The 15,349-nt window shown below is 40.0% G+C and overlaps 1 protein-coding gene across 1 annotated transcript in view; it reads left to right on the forward strand.

Moving 5' to 3' along the window:
• The window catches only part of si:dkey-191g9.5 (rap1 GTPase-GDP dissociation stimulator 1), a 37,889-nt gene extending 26,082 nt beyond the window's left edge, over positions 1-11,807 (forward strand). Inside the window, exons 11-14 of the mRNA XM_053437024.1 lie at positions 8,048-8,187; positions 8,333-8,459; positions 9,174-9,302; positions 9,581-11,807. Of these exons, the coding sequence (XP_053292999.1) occupies positions 8,048-8,187; positions 8,333-8,459; positions 9,174-9,302; positions 9,581-9,708 (524 nt within the window). The 3' untranslated portion in view covers positions 9,709-11,807. The remainder of the gene's footprint in view (positions 1-8,047; positions 8,188-8,332; positions 8,460-9,173; positions 9,303-9,580) is intronic.
• Positions 11,808-15,349: the final 3,542 nt, after the last annotated feature.

Genomic DNA, 15,349 nt, shown 5'->3' on the forward strand with positions numbered 1-15,349 from the left:
ACGCTTCACTTCCTGTAGCCAGCAGGTGGCGCTGTGATTTTAAGTCATGCTTTCTTTGTAGATTTCATCAGGTCGCGACTCTTGTCTTACATGTCTATTGTGGACTTAATTGGACCAAATCTGACTTCGGACAAAGTCAAACTTTGACACCATGCCACGGTCACATTGATCTGATGAAAGCTCTAAGACAAGTATGTCAAAGTAAAAATGTGGAATATGGCCAAAATGGCCACTAAATCCAAAATGGCAGGCTTCCTGTTGTGTTTTTCGTAATGCTCTTTGAGTCTTTGTTGTATGACTGATCACGATACACCTGTGTTCCGATTTTGGTGAAGATCGGTCATGTGGAAACCTCTGGGCTGCGTTCCAGGAGGCGCTGTTGAGCCATTTTTCCACGCCCGTTTCCAACTACTCCAGAATACGTACAATTTCACCACTTTCTAATTTTCTGCAAATTTTAAACTATTTTTGAGCACGTTGAAGCCCTCAGTGCTCGGGCCCTAAAAATATGAGACTTATTGACTAATGTCTTAGAGGAAGGGAACATTTACAAGGATGTTAATTCAGAGAGTATGCAAAATGGAATAAATTAACCATCTGGATTTATAGCAATGGAAATGAAAGGTTGTAATTTGGGTGATGGCGGAAGACAATATGTTAAAACGGGTGCGAACATCATGCTGGGAACAGATTATTTACCAACAGATGATATAATTTGTTCAGCAGGGACTTCTGCCAGTTGTCTCAGCTGTGAGGCCTCTTCTGCAGGCATATTTAAACAGTTGTAATGATGTCATTTAAAAAGCTACACAAAAAGAGTAATTACTGCAGTATTCTGTTGTCAGCTGCCTATTGATTTGGCTTAAAGAAAATGTAATATTGCTCAAGGAAGTAACTTAAACGCACATAATAGAAAGTAATTCAACCCAAAAACTTGAAAGAGGATAAACTTTGAAAAAAATACATTATATTAAATATAGGTTAAAGTTAAGTGAAAGTGAGATAGTAATGAAGTAATGATTTGGTATTGTTTGATTGTGTAACCTAATGTTTAAAGACAAAGGTTGCATATTCTTCATAATTCATAATTCATAATCTCCAACTTGACGAATCAACATAAAGCATAAGGCAGACTGTGAACTTGATTAAAATTGAATTCCAACTCAGTGTAATAAACTTTGATACATAGAAAAACATTACTATCTATCATTAATAAATTCACGCAGCTATATGATAAATGAAATATAATAACATAGCTGTAGTGTATTTATATGGTAAATGTATAGTTGCATGTAAGATGAATATATAAAATCTTTAAATTCTCAATCAAGCTTGCATAGATCAAGTGTTTCAATTCTACAGGAAGATTATCAAATATCCTGAAATAAATTAGAAAACAATATTAAACAAATAACAATGTTTGAATATTTTTCTCAAATTGCTTACGACATTTAATTAAATGAGCTAGTATTCAGTTTAGAGTGAAATGTTGTTTTTATGGTCTTTATCTGTGATATCTTCAGAAAGGGAGGCACTTCTCTCTCTCTGAGAAGGGGGAGGCCGAGGAACGAAAGTTAATGACCTGCTGACCCCCTTTGGCCATTTCTATCTGAACAATACAGACTGCCAGTCATGTGGGTGTTTTTTCAGATTAAAAGCAGTTACTTTGAATAAAAAGCTTACTTTTGGTTTCCTTTCTGAAATGGAGGTTTTATGGTAAAGAGATAAGATGGAGGTCGACCTGTAATTTTGATTAGAATATGAACCAAATGATGTATTAATTATAAATCAAGTTGAGGGTGTCTCCCCTTTTTCGGTTGTCTCTTCTTAACCTATGCATCCATGACAAAATCAGTCAGGTGTGCATTGTTTGATAAACTATGAAAAGAACAGATGGCGCCGTACTAACGGGTGCCTGTCGTAGCAGCTCCTGGTATTACTGTCGTTTTTTTGTGTTTTTATTACGGTTGCTGTTTTTTTTTTTTATATTTATTTTTGCACTGCTCTGTGCATCTTCGTACCGCACAATGACGAGATGCTTTTTTAATTGATTGGACACGTGCAGGGGCGGTTCTGGCTAATTGGAGGCCCTGGGCAAAGAACAATTTTGAGGCCCCCCCCCCCAAAATAAAAAAATCTATTTTGACTATGTGTGTGTGTATGTGTGTGAGAGAGAGAGAGAAAGTGATTAAATAAGTGTGTGAGAAAGGGAGACATGTGAGTGAGTGAGTTAGTGTTTGTGTCATACTAACCCAGGGGTAGTCAACCTTTACATCGAAAGAGACATTTTTCCCCCTCTTCCCCCAAATTAAATCTGCCTGGAGCCAAACAAATATTTGATAACACAGGTTATAAAGTTATATATATAGTTATACAATATATATAAAAACTATAGTTTGTTGCATTTATTAAATTATAGAACGACAATAAAAAAAACTGTTTAACTGCTATTTTAACCTGTTACAAAAAAGGAAAACACCAAACTCTTATGAAGAGGAGAACATAATACATGTGTAGGCCTACTTTGAATTAAATGAAACACAGAACTCTGCTTTTTTTGCTCATCTCCAGCTTGGTACTTTTCAGCAGATGCTGTGTGCTCGCTCTGGAAATGTCTTTCAACATGACATTTCATATTGTTTGCTAATTCCTCGCCACATATCAAGCATACAGGTGTATGACAATGTATGGTGAATTGTCATACACCTGCATCGTTGCATCGTTGGCAGTGAAAGCAAATTAATCTGTCCACGCAGAATTAAACTCTCTATTTACCTCATCTTCCATCCAGTCTGCATCTGAGAGCTCTGGGCTGTCCTTGACTTTCTTTTCACAAAACTCTTGAATCTCTGCTCTCAGGTCCCATACTGTTTTAAGCACTTTGTCCAGACTGAGCCATCTGACAGCTGTGTGGGAGCCTATGTCCCCTTGTTCAGTCTCATGCTCCTCCAAAAGTGCAACAAACTGTCTGTGATTCAGCTCCTGCCCTGATAAAGTTAACTAATTTAGTTACATCAGTAACATGATTCATTTTGATCACTGACTTACACAACACCTCCTGATGTATAATACACAGGGTTCATACACATTTTTAACCCATGGATTTCCATGACTTTTCCATGACTTTCCATATCTTTGAACCAACTTTCCATGACCAAACATTTTGTGAGATCTCAGTGTATACATGCAAAAGAGACTAAATTTAGTATTTAAGCTAACAATGAGAATTTCAAAGCATACAGTAAACCTTGAATTACACAAATGAGTGAGACAATAGTTTGATTGACGTCTGTTGTAACATATGGCATGTACTTTTCCATTTGTAGCCAAGCATGGTTAAATCTACACTTCCCTGGCGTAGTGCATTATCTCACCTGCTTCCCCACTGAACATTTCAATTAGTATGAGATAGTATGCCTACTTATATTTTGAGCGTATTTCTTTTAAAAGCATTTGAATTAATTAAAACTCAGCGTAAATGAACGACATGAAAATATGAATATAACAAATCTCCATGACTTCTCCAAAACTTTTGGGATTTTTTTCAAGCACTTTTCCAGGACTGGAAAATAAACATTTAACAATTCCATGACTCTTCCAGGTTTTTCATGACCGATGTCCTCGATCCTTCTCGTTACGTTTCGTCCGTAAGAGTCTCTCCGTGCTTTGTCTCGTAGTGGCGGTTCAAATTGCAATCCTTAAAAACAGCGATCTTTTCTCCACAAACTAAGCACACGGCTTTCCCTTTGACTTCAGTAAATAAATACTTAGCAGTCCACGTCTCGTTAAAAACTCTATCTTTCTTCTCTTAACGTGGGCTGACATTTTTGCGGACTTTAGTAACTCACATCTCTTCTTAACTCCGTTCGCCAACACATCATCCGCTCGCGGCATTCAGGATGTACGTCAGGTGAATGTTAAAAAAAAGCACCTTCAAAATAAAAGAAATGTTGTTGTATTCTCTGCATGAATTTCACTTATTTACATGTGATTCCTAATATTCCATTGACCTCACGCGGGCCGGTCACAGACAGCCAAAGGGCCGGATGCGGCCCGGGGGCCGTACAATGCCCAGGTCTGCTGTACAGTGTTGTGCGGGCGAGTGTGTGCGTGTGTGTCCCCAGACATCACACACACACAGGCCCCGCCCTCTCACATTCGCTCAGAGACACAGAGTGAGATCAGAGCTCGTTCCTGTTAAGCAGCCGGTCAGTGACAAACAAGACACGGTGTTCAAAAACCAAGTTGAAAAGAAAGTACGATGAAGCCTGTCTTGCTATTGGGTTCATATTGAATGAAGGAGGACATGAGGAGAGATTTATTTGAAAAATAAAGAAAAAAATCATAAATACGACGAGGCCCCCTGGTGACCGAGGCCCTGGGCAACTGCCCGACTTGCCCAATGGGACGCGCCGCGCCTGGACACGTGTCTTCGGATCACTGGGAGCATGCCTGCAATACACGCCGGCATTGTTTACACCCGCGACCAGCTGATGGCCCTGAGGCACACCACCCTCTTGGCCGGAGAGAGACCCATCATCCCGGAGGAGCTAAAGAGGAGACGGCGGGGCTGCAGAGCGGGGCTTAAACGGAGGATGGAGAAGAGGAAGTTTAAGCTCTTCATCCCTGCAGTCATCACTGGAAACGTGAGGTCGCTGGCAAATAAATTGGACGAACTGGAAGCGCTCATCAGGACACAGAGGGAGTACAGGGAGTCCAGTATTGTGTGTTTCACGGAAACGTGGCTGCACGAGCAGATACCGGACTCCAACGTCACCATTCCCGGCTTCCAGACGGTTCGAGCCGACAGAGACACCACCGCGACCAGCAAGAAGAAAGGAGGGGGCCTCGCCGTGCTCGTGAACGACAGGTGGCGTCACTCCGGGCACGTCACCGTTAAACAGCGTGTCTGCAGCCTGGACATCGAGCTCGTCACCGTCGGACTTCGTCCATATCATTTGCCGAGGGATTTTACCAGTGTTTTCGCCATCACTGTTTATATTCCTCCATCTGGGAACGCAGAAGCAGCGTGTGATGTCATCCACACTGTGACTGCAGGATTACAGACACAACAACACGGGGCCTTCATCATCATCACAGGTGACTTTAATCATGCTTCCCTTCCCTCATCCACACTCCCAACCTTCTTCCAGTTTGTCAAATGTGCCACCCGTGAAAATAAGACTTTGGACCTGCTGTTTGCAAATGTTAAGGATGCATACAGCTCCACTGCCCTGCCACCACTGGGCAGGTCAGACCACAACCTAGTCCTGCTCTCACCATCATACAAGCCTGTGGTTCAGCAGCACCCAGTCACAGTGAGGACAGTGCGGAAATGGTCTCCTGAGGCCATGGAAACACTGCGTGGAGCGCTGGAGGCCACAGACTGGGATGCTCTTTATGAGCCACATGGTGAGGACATTGATGGCCTGACTGACTGTGTCTCTGAGTACATTGGGTTCTGCATAGACAACACCATCACCACTAAAGAGGTCCGCTGTTACCCAAATAACAAGCCGTGGGTAACAAGCCGTGGGTAACAAGCGACCTGAAGGCCCTTCTCAACGAGAAGAAGAGGGCCTTTAGATCACGGGACAGAGCAGAACTCAAACGGGTACAAAGGGAGCTCAAGCGCAGCATCAGGGAGAGCAAGGACAACTTCAGAAGAAAACTGGAGGACAACAACACCAGGGACGTCTGGAGTGGGATGAAGGAGATCACCGGCTTCCAGAGGAGAGGTGGGGGAGCAGCTGGGAATGAAAGACGTGCGAACGAGCTGAACACGTTCTTCGATAGGTTCAACTCCAACCCCCCCACCCCCAGCTGACCCTCCACTGCCTCTACTGCTTCTCCGAGCAACAACCCCCCACCTCCCCCTGCCCCCCCACCCCCCTCGCTGGTTTTCACCACAGACCTTTTCACACCTCCCACCCCCAGGACATCCTCACATAGCCCACACCCCCCCACCACCTCCTGCAACACACACCTCTCTGCACCACCCTCATCACCTCCACCCAAGTGCTCTAACCAGCCACCGTCAGCCGGACAACGCCGCTGGCTTAACACACTTGACACATTAATCATAGAGTCGTAGTTGTGATTTTGGTTTATTGTGATGTAGGGAATGGAACAGGAAGTTTCCATTCCGAAATGCTGGCGTTAGCGGACCAATCACAGCCAAGGGCTATCCGTGGGCTCTCCGCCATTTCGACGTGTAGTTAGAAAAATGAGAGCTGCACGAAAAGCTCTCCGAGGAGCCGCGGAGAGGCCCGGAGAGGGCGTTCCACGTTGGAGAAGGCGGTCCTATCTGTCCGTGTCCGTCAAAACGGAGAAGCATACATTGGCCTTCAGTATGCTTCTCCGAGTCCGTTGCAGAATGACGGACCGCTCGGATGGACCCTTTTTGATTTATAGTTCTACGAGCCTTTTTGTTGTGAAAACAATTCACCGCCAGAACAGTAGATGGCGCAACTGAAGTCGAGCTTAGAGAAGCCTACCTCATGAGGTATATAGAAGATGTCCACGCTGGTTTATTTACGTCCTCCCGGCTCCTCACACACAGTGAACGATGGCAACTAACAGAAAAAGGATGTTGATGACGCGACAGTTTTTGCTGAATAAAGTGACACCCAGCGGGTCAAAATGCTTTTGTTATCGTGTCTTAGCGCAGCGGTTCCCCGGTCTTGTTTCCAAACTGCGTTGCTAATTCAACAGCTGCAACAGCTTGAAGCTACACGGAGGCAGCTAGCTTCCCCCCAGCTTCCACACACAGTCAGCACGGACACCCGATACTAACTACTACCAAGTGTTTGCTTCTAACCTGACGGTGTTTGAGAAACATGGTCATGACAGCCGCGGGATTAAAGTCAGCGGGTTTTTTCGCTGTACCGACCGCAGTTAGCATGGTGGTTAGCCCGCTAGCCCCGTTATGAAAGTTCGTTATAACCTCATGTGACCGTACACACATGCTGTAAGTGCTCTAACCAGCCACCGTCAGCCGGACTTGCCGCTGGCTTAACACACTTGTCACATTAATCATAGAGTCGTAGTTGTGATTTTGGTTTATTGTGATGTAGGGAATGGAACAGGAAGTTTCCATTCCGAAATGCTGGCGTTAGCGGACCAATCACAGCCAAGGGCTATCCGTGGGCTGTCCGTCATTTCGACGTGTAGTTAGAAAAATGAGAGCTGCACGAAAAGCTCTGCGAGGAGCCGCGGAGAGGCACGGAGAGGGCGTTCCACGTTGCAGAGGGCGGTCCTATCTGTCCGTGTTCGTCAAAACGGAGAAGCATACATTGGCCTTGAGGCCTTTACTTCACATCATATGTGATATGTGTTAATATAAACCATACTGATATTATATATAATTTATAAAATAATATTGTCTTTTGCACACTCTGTCTACATATTCTTACACTCATAGTATATTATATTATCTATTGTATAGTCAAATACTTATATTTATACCTCTACTATATATCATATCATATTATATCACTGTCTAACAATAACATTACCATCATATCATCAGTACCATTACCATCATCTTGCCACTGCACCTTATCTACCTATTTATCTTGTGCTTCTGTTTTTTATTCTTTCTACCTCAAAATTTTATTTTATTTTATTCTATTGTTTTGTATTGTATTCAAATATACCGGCTGCTATGACGATTTGATTTCCCTTCGGGGATGAATAAAGTCATCTATCTATCTATCTATCTATCTATCTATCTAAAGTAGTTTTGGACTTTTTCAAATGTCTTTTTTTTGTTTTGTTGAAGGTGTCCAAGTTCCTAGGAAGAACAATTTGATTTATTATCGTCGTCTGGAGCACCATCCTCATAAAAAAACTGTTTCTATTAAGGATAAAGTGAACTTTATGCACCTCTCTCATATTCTCAGTGTAATGTGCATTGGAACATCAGGGTGGTGTTTGTTTGACTTTTTGCCCTGAACAACTCAGAGGCATCTTGGTGATATTTCCTTATTTTGTTGTGGTTCTCTGAAAAGTATTTTCCATTACTCTGCTGTGCTGCATGTGTCAGATGAGGCAGCCTTGGTGCTGGGGAGAGATGCTGTACTGCTGGCTCGGGTCATGGAATGGTGTGAAGCCAAAGATCATGCAGGAGTCCGAGGAGAAGCCAGCCGCCTGTTAGCTGCCCTCATCAGACACAGCCGCAGTCCTGTGAGTCGTGCAATCAGAAAGATAGCACAATGTATCTTTAAATACATCATTAAAACATGAATTGAAAATGTGATGGCAGAATATGTATTTGCACAAACACAACACACTTTCACTTTCTGTAATTGACTGATTTCCTCTCTGACAGGAAGTTGTTCATGCTGTAGCCAAGGCAGATGGGGTTCGGCACCTTACTTCCATGGCAACGAGTGAGCATGTCATCATGCAGAATGAGGCCCTGGTTGCCCTGGCAATAGCATCTGCCATTGACCTAGGTAAAGCAATTTAAGTAACTATGCAATTAATAGCTCTTGCATGTCAGAATCACAGAGGAGCGGGAACATGTCTGTGCTTTCAAAGTAGCATTGAATGCATACCATATGTAAATGCGCATGTTGTGTTTACATATGGAACTGTATTCAGTTCTGGTTCTCAATGGCTGGTTCAAACCTACATTAATGGCTCAGTGCTTACACTGTGTTTATTGTTTTATAACACATTGCTGCAATGTCCCTGTATTTATATGAAAGGCAAAGCAACATAAGACATAAGGCCTTTAATTTTTTTAATAACTGGAATGGCACTCAGTAGAGTGCATATCTCCCCTAAAGCCCAACAGTCCCCTTACATCAAATCAAGCCACTAAAAATTGAACACATTCAAAGATATTGAACCCCTAAACATGCCTGATTTTTCATCAATATCCATGGATTATATCCTGGGAAATCTGTGAAAATGTCCACAAAAAAAAGATGTTAAGACTGTGTTAAAGAAAGTGAAGAAAAATGCCTGGATCCACCTCTTTGTTTAGATCTGGGCCAAAATTGTATTATTTTGTCTTGGCACATTTTATTGGGGAAATCGCTTCAGTAATTTTTATGTATCCTGCTGACAATCAAAGAAGCCAACCAACAAAAGAAAACTGCCCGGTGGAGGTTATAATAACTCAGTTGTGTGTGTTTGTGTATGGGTTTGTTTGATTACTGCAGAGTTTATGAAGGATCGATTATGGGAGGCAGAGCTGTTGCCCCTGCTTAAGAAGATGTTGGAGGATCCTGAAGGGGCGGTCGAAGTCAAGTTCAGTGCTTTAGGTCTCATCTGCAGCCTGGCTAACTCTAGTATGTGTTTGATTTTATAACACATTCACATAAATCCTTTTGCACTGCAACTGTCAAGATGTTTTAGCAAAACTGAAAATGAGAAAGCCACTCGAATAAGATCACAGCCTAAAACAACTGGAACATTTGAAAATGTTCTCAACTCTTAGATTAATGCTAACACAATGGTACAGATAGTACTATGGGCGTAAACAGAGCTTAACTGCCTATTTTTCCTCTGTTAGGTCAACCCATCTCACGCTTGACTTTCTTCTTCTTTCTGTCTTTGTCTGCTCTAGGTGCGATGAAGGAGGAGTTGAAGTCTGTGAATATGAAGGAAAGCCTAACTAAACTGACAAATCATAGCAGCAGTTCACTTGCCTCACAAGCCAGTTCCCTAGTGGCTATTCTCAGTGACACCAGCTAAACCAGCACATTAAAGAATAAAAGGATCGCATCTGCTGTATGGATTTATCCTGTTATTCAATGACATACTGTAATTCAACTGACTTTTTTGCAGAAGTTTTGCTAACTATTAATTTGGCTATGGCTTTGGCTTCCTGGTAATCATGTGTCCTCACCAGTAGCCCTCTGAGGCTGCCCTGTTCACAGGAGGAATAATCAACATACAGATACATTTCCAGTTCTTAAACTCTAAACAAACGCAGACTCAATGAGGTCATTAATACCAAAGTTGTTAATTCAATCAGGAGCATAAATGTACTCTGAATTTCACAGTAACCTGTTCCTCATCATTACCATTTCCTGTATACAAATGTACAGTAAATTTTGCATTGGTGGTGGCCGTAGACAAAAGGTCATGCAATCTACAGCGATTCACATTTTGCAGGCTATTAGTAGAACATTTTTCTTGTCATATGACTAAAAGATGATGATGAATGGAAAAAGATGATGGTTCTCACCAGGAAGGTCAAAACAGCTAACAGAATCATTCTAGCAATTTGGCCTGTAGTTGTCATGATACCTTGATTTGAACCAATGTGGTGGAGGGATGGAACTGGATGGACTGACATCACCTGCTTTGGCTTTGCTGGTATAGGTCAATAATATTTATAATAATAATAATAATATGATAATAATAATGGTTGAAAATTTCCAAGCATTTATAAAATTTTGAATTGTGGTATAGTAAAGGTTTAGCCCATAGACTATACCGTGGATGAAGACTGCAGAGTGATACCAATGGGGAAGTACCTGAAATGGGTATGCTCACACATTACCAGTAGAGGGCGACTCTACTGGTTGCTAAAATAAGTCACTTCTCACTTGATATTTAACATCAGTAAACCTAAGAGGTTTATAACCTAATTTATTGTTTCAAGTCCTCTCCAATACAACGTGATATTAATTATTTAAACTGGTTCTTTTTAGAATGAAATAGATGATAAAGCGTGTATACAGCCAGTACAAGGTCAGACAGCAAGTGCAGTCCAATGGGTGCATGCTGTAGATGGACGTGCAGTGTCTTCAGCTCTCAATCAGGCTCCTCTAAATATGGTTACATATAGTTTAAAAAAACAAAGATTTGCTGGAGAAAATGCCAAACTCAAGGCTTCAAAACAGTTATTCACAAACCGATGGCTGCGTCACACTGGGTTGCCACTTGGCTGAAGTATATCACAAAAAATATCTCTTACAAGATTCAGTAATTTACTTACTAAAGAATATGAAAAAAATAACAGAAGGCTCTTTGTTTTTTTTCTGCATTTATACTGTTCATTCACAGCGATCATCTATATCTCAAGGCCTATTGCAGTGGATGGAGTTGAAATAATGTGAAGGCGGGTGTTTTTTCATCACATAAGGAACTTTAAAGTTGCAATACTGTTGAACAATTCCTATATATTGTTTGACTTAACATATTTAGACTTTGTCATTTTTATTTCATTGACTCGAGTTACCAATAATATCACTGGATAAACTTTGTATAAAAGTGCTCGTAGAGTGCCGTGGGCTTGCTTTAACAAGAGGCAATTTTGACAGGCCAGGCTGATCAAGATTACCAAAGACTTTCATCGAAGCACTTTAAAACACACAGTCCAGAAGGTAAATCACTTCCGACATCCTGAGGAGTAGAGTCAAACAAAACTCATTAATAACAAGCAATAAATCTACCGGGTATGTTCTACTGTAGTCCTTGAACCTTTTTGGTAAATTTGATATCCAACACTTTGTCTTATTGAACAGATTTATTACTTAATTCAAGCTCTTCTATAGCGAAGCTATAGTGTTGTCTCCAAGTTTTAATTCTCTTTTGATAAAAGCGTCAGTCAAATATGTCAATTTAAATAGATGTTTTCTATCTCAAAGGGTCCTGAGCTCATCCGATACAACTTTTACTGTACATAGGTTGAGGATGTCTATATGAATGCTTGAATCATGTAACTGTAAACATGACATGAAAAGTCATAAGTTATCTGCCCTTATTAAGTGAGAAGTCAGATAGGAAAATCCAGTATGCTGGATGTAATTATGTTGATTATGTGAATAATATCTACATGGAGTATTTGTGCAATGACAAGAATACCAATTAAAGGTTTTAACACACCAGAATGTAGTAATATATATTATGTTCGAATACATTGCAATGAATGGATACACTACATATTTCCATGGGTTTCATTTAGATTTTTACGTTTCTTTAATTAGGTTAGAGGCTATATAATATTCACTGCTACATGTAACAGTAGAACCACCATCTCAGTCCAAAGAAAATGCGTCATTCCTCAAAATTTACCATAACTAGACCTACACACTGAATAAAGTTACTCTATGTACAAGAGATCCAACAAAAAAATATAGCTAGCTGCTGTGCAGACAGGTAAAATGGACCTGTCATGTCTCATCCGTGACAGGTCTGTTTTTAAATCAGAAATAATAAGGTTTAGCTGTGGTGTTTCATTTTTTTGAAGCTGAATGATGAAAAGGAGCCAAAATTATGATGTATGTTTGGTTCTGGTTACAGATGCAACAGAGCACAAAAGGGACAACTAAACACTGCTTTTCTGTCTCATTTGTCCTTAATCTTTTATTTAACTTCATTCTCCAAACGGATAGTAGCCTCAAAAATCAACAAGTATGAAGTGTCAGCTGCACAGTCAACAGGGGAAAAAACATGCCACGGACGCAATAATTAAGAAGCTGAACACAGAGATAATGTGATACAACCAAACAGTGTTAGGCTGCAGTAGACGTATATGTTATGGCACACAGCAACTATAATGGGGAAAATCAACTTTTACATTTGTTAAGAGAATCCTAGAGAAGCACAATGTGAAGAAACCACACCCAAACTTAATTATACATAGAGTATAGAATAATTATAGTACAGTATCTGTACAACAGTTCCCCAATAATTTCAGTGTGTATTATTCGTTTACTCATAAAGAATGGCTAAGCATGTGTTCTATACAGTACGAAGTGAAAATTATGTCAATTAACATATAAGGCAAGAGGTTTGCTGTAATGTTTTGTGTAAAATCTTTATTGAGATGTATTCTGTATATATAAGGAGATGTCATATATTTGTGAACAAATTTGTATTTTTTTTTAGGAAAGGGCATTTTGTCCGTTTCAGAGCTTCATAAAGTTAAGCAATGCCTTCCCCAAAATGGTGTGTTTTCTTCCATTCTAAAATCTCTATTTACAGATTTAAATAAGTTTCCCTCTGACTCAAACCAGTTCTGATTAGTTTAAACAGAATTAAAAAAAATCTCCAGTGCTATGCAGAGGTGTTATTCAATATTCCGATTTTATTATTTCGGTGAACGTTTAAGGGGAATTTTTAAGGTTTAGGAATCTGAATGGGAGGATTGACTCCTCACAAGTAAAACAGCTGAGCGTACTGTGCAGCATATTATACCAATTGATCATGATTCATAGGCCTACTTTGTTTTCTCAATAAAAAAAATAACCAGAATGATTTTCACAACCTAATTTTATTCCAGCATGTGTGGGTAAAGTTAGTTGAAAGTTTTTTCATGTGTGGCAATAAAATGTATAAAACATACAACTGAACGGTCAAGATTAGATTAGAAATATAAGAATTGAAATAATTAGAAAAAAAGGGAGACTTTATTAATTCTTTCAAATATTTGTAATACTCTCACAAACCGCTCATCTTCTTAAGGAAGTCTTTGACACTGTTGGACAATGTATTCTGTCATTGATAAATACCTGTCTCCTCTCTGAATGTGTCCCAGCTGCCTTTAAACATGCTGTTGTGCAGCCCTTGTTAAAGAAAGAAAATCTCGATCCGTCTTATTTTTCTAGCTTCAGGCCCATTTCTAAACTGCCTTTCTTGTTCAAAGTCCTAGAGAAGGTAGTTCTCACCCGGTTGCAAACATTTCTAGTTAACAATAATGTGTATGAAAAGTTCCAGTCTGGGTTTAAACCTAGTCAAGAGCACTGAAACAGTTCTTTTAAGAGTTTTTAACGATCTGATTTTAACCGTTGATTCAGAAGACTCTGCCGCCCTGGTGCTCTTGGACCTAATGGCTGCTTTCGACACCGTCGATCATGCAATCCTGTTGTCACGTTTAAAAAACTCTGTACGGAATAAAGGTGGTCTACTCAGGTGGTACCAGTCGTACTTAACAGATAGCAGTTCCTCTGTCCACCAGGGTGATAACTCCGTTCTAGGCCGCATCCTATTCTCCCTATATATGTTACCACTAGCAAACATTTAAAAAATATATTAGGCCTTATCCACTGCTTTGTAGACGATATTCAAATACACTGTAAGCTTAAATCTAAGAGTTAACTACAGCCCTTGTTTGATTGTCTAAATTACATCATGGATGAACTTAAACTTCCCCAAACTAAATAAAAACAAGACTGAGGTCATTGTGTGTGGGCACCCTGAACTGCTGATGTGGGCATCCTTGGTGCTCTAGCTCCCAATATTCACTCCTCTGTGAAGAGTCTTGGTGTTCATTTTGACAGTTTTTTATTTTTTTTATTTTACAAGCAGATTTCCTCCGTTGTTAGGTCTAGCTTCTTTCAGCTGACACTCGTACCAAAGGCAAAGGCCTATCTTCCACTAAAAGTTCTAGAGAGTGTGATCCATGCCTTAACCTCTAGACTTTTGTGATGGAAATCTGGAGATACAAGAGGCTGGAAACAACAAAGTTATCTACGTGTATTTAATAAGGGGCTTTCTGCAGAAAGGATCAACACACAGAGAGTCCTAAGGATCTCAGAGTGAAGATGGAGAACAGTCAAATACAAGGGTCTCATATAGGGACAAGGAAGTTTGCCTGAGCCAGTTCAGACTGGTTCTGTAGGGTAGTTTAAGACAGGATCTAAAGCACAGTAACAAATGATTTACATACATTTCCATTGGGTTCTTTGGACAGTCATTAAGTAATTGAAAGGTCAAACAGGTATATAGAAAGGTCATACAGGTTTCAGGTCATAAACATTTAAGGTCATGGAGTCTTAGAAAGGTCTGCAAAAAGTTACTCTTCAACTCTAAAATAAGTTTCAAGCACTCTTAGTTAATTTTTCCAACACATTTGACTACTGCAATTCCCTTTATGTGGGTTTAGAACAGTCGTCTATTCCATGTCTGCAGCTAATCAAAAGGCTTAAGACTTTTAAACTCCTCTGAACTGCAATAACTCCACCAAACTAGCACCGTGACATATTTGCATATTTGCACCATTGCACAAATTGCACTATTGTTGTTTTATTTTCTCTTCAGCTGTTATTATATATATTTATATATATATAATATATACTTTATTTTCTATTTAAAATTTTGATATTCAATTTTATTCTATTTTATACTATTTCTATTTTATTTTTTAGGTTGTAATTACTTGAGCATTGCTAGAAGAGAGCCTGTGACTCAAGCATTTCACTGCCAGCGACTGCCTAATGTTATTGTTGTGCATTTGATAATAAAAATCTTGAATCTTGAATCTTGAATTGTATTTTATTGTATATTTTATATTTATTATATTGTATGATTTAAAAAAGCTAGTATTCAGATGTATAGGGTGTTGCGGTCTTCTTGTTGCGCCACTGGTTAATCAAGTTGTGCT

The sequence above is a fragment of the Pleuronectes platessa genome, chromosome 12 (genome assembly GCF_947347685.1).
Source record: "Pleuronectes platessa chromosome 12, fPlePla1.1, whole genome shotgun sequence".
In the NCBI taxonomy this organism is placed as follows: domain Eukaryota; kingdom Metazoa; phylum Chordata; class Actinopteri; order Pleuronectiformes; family Pleuronectidae; genus Pleuronectes; species Pleuronectes platessa.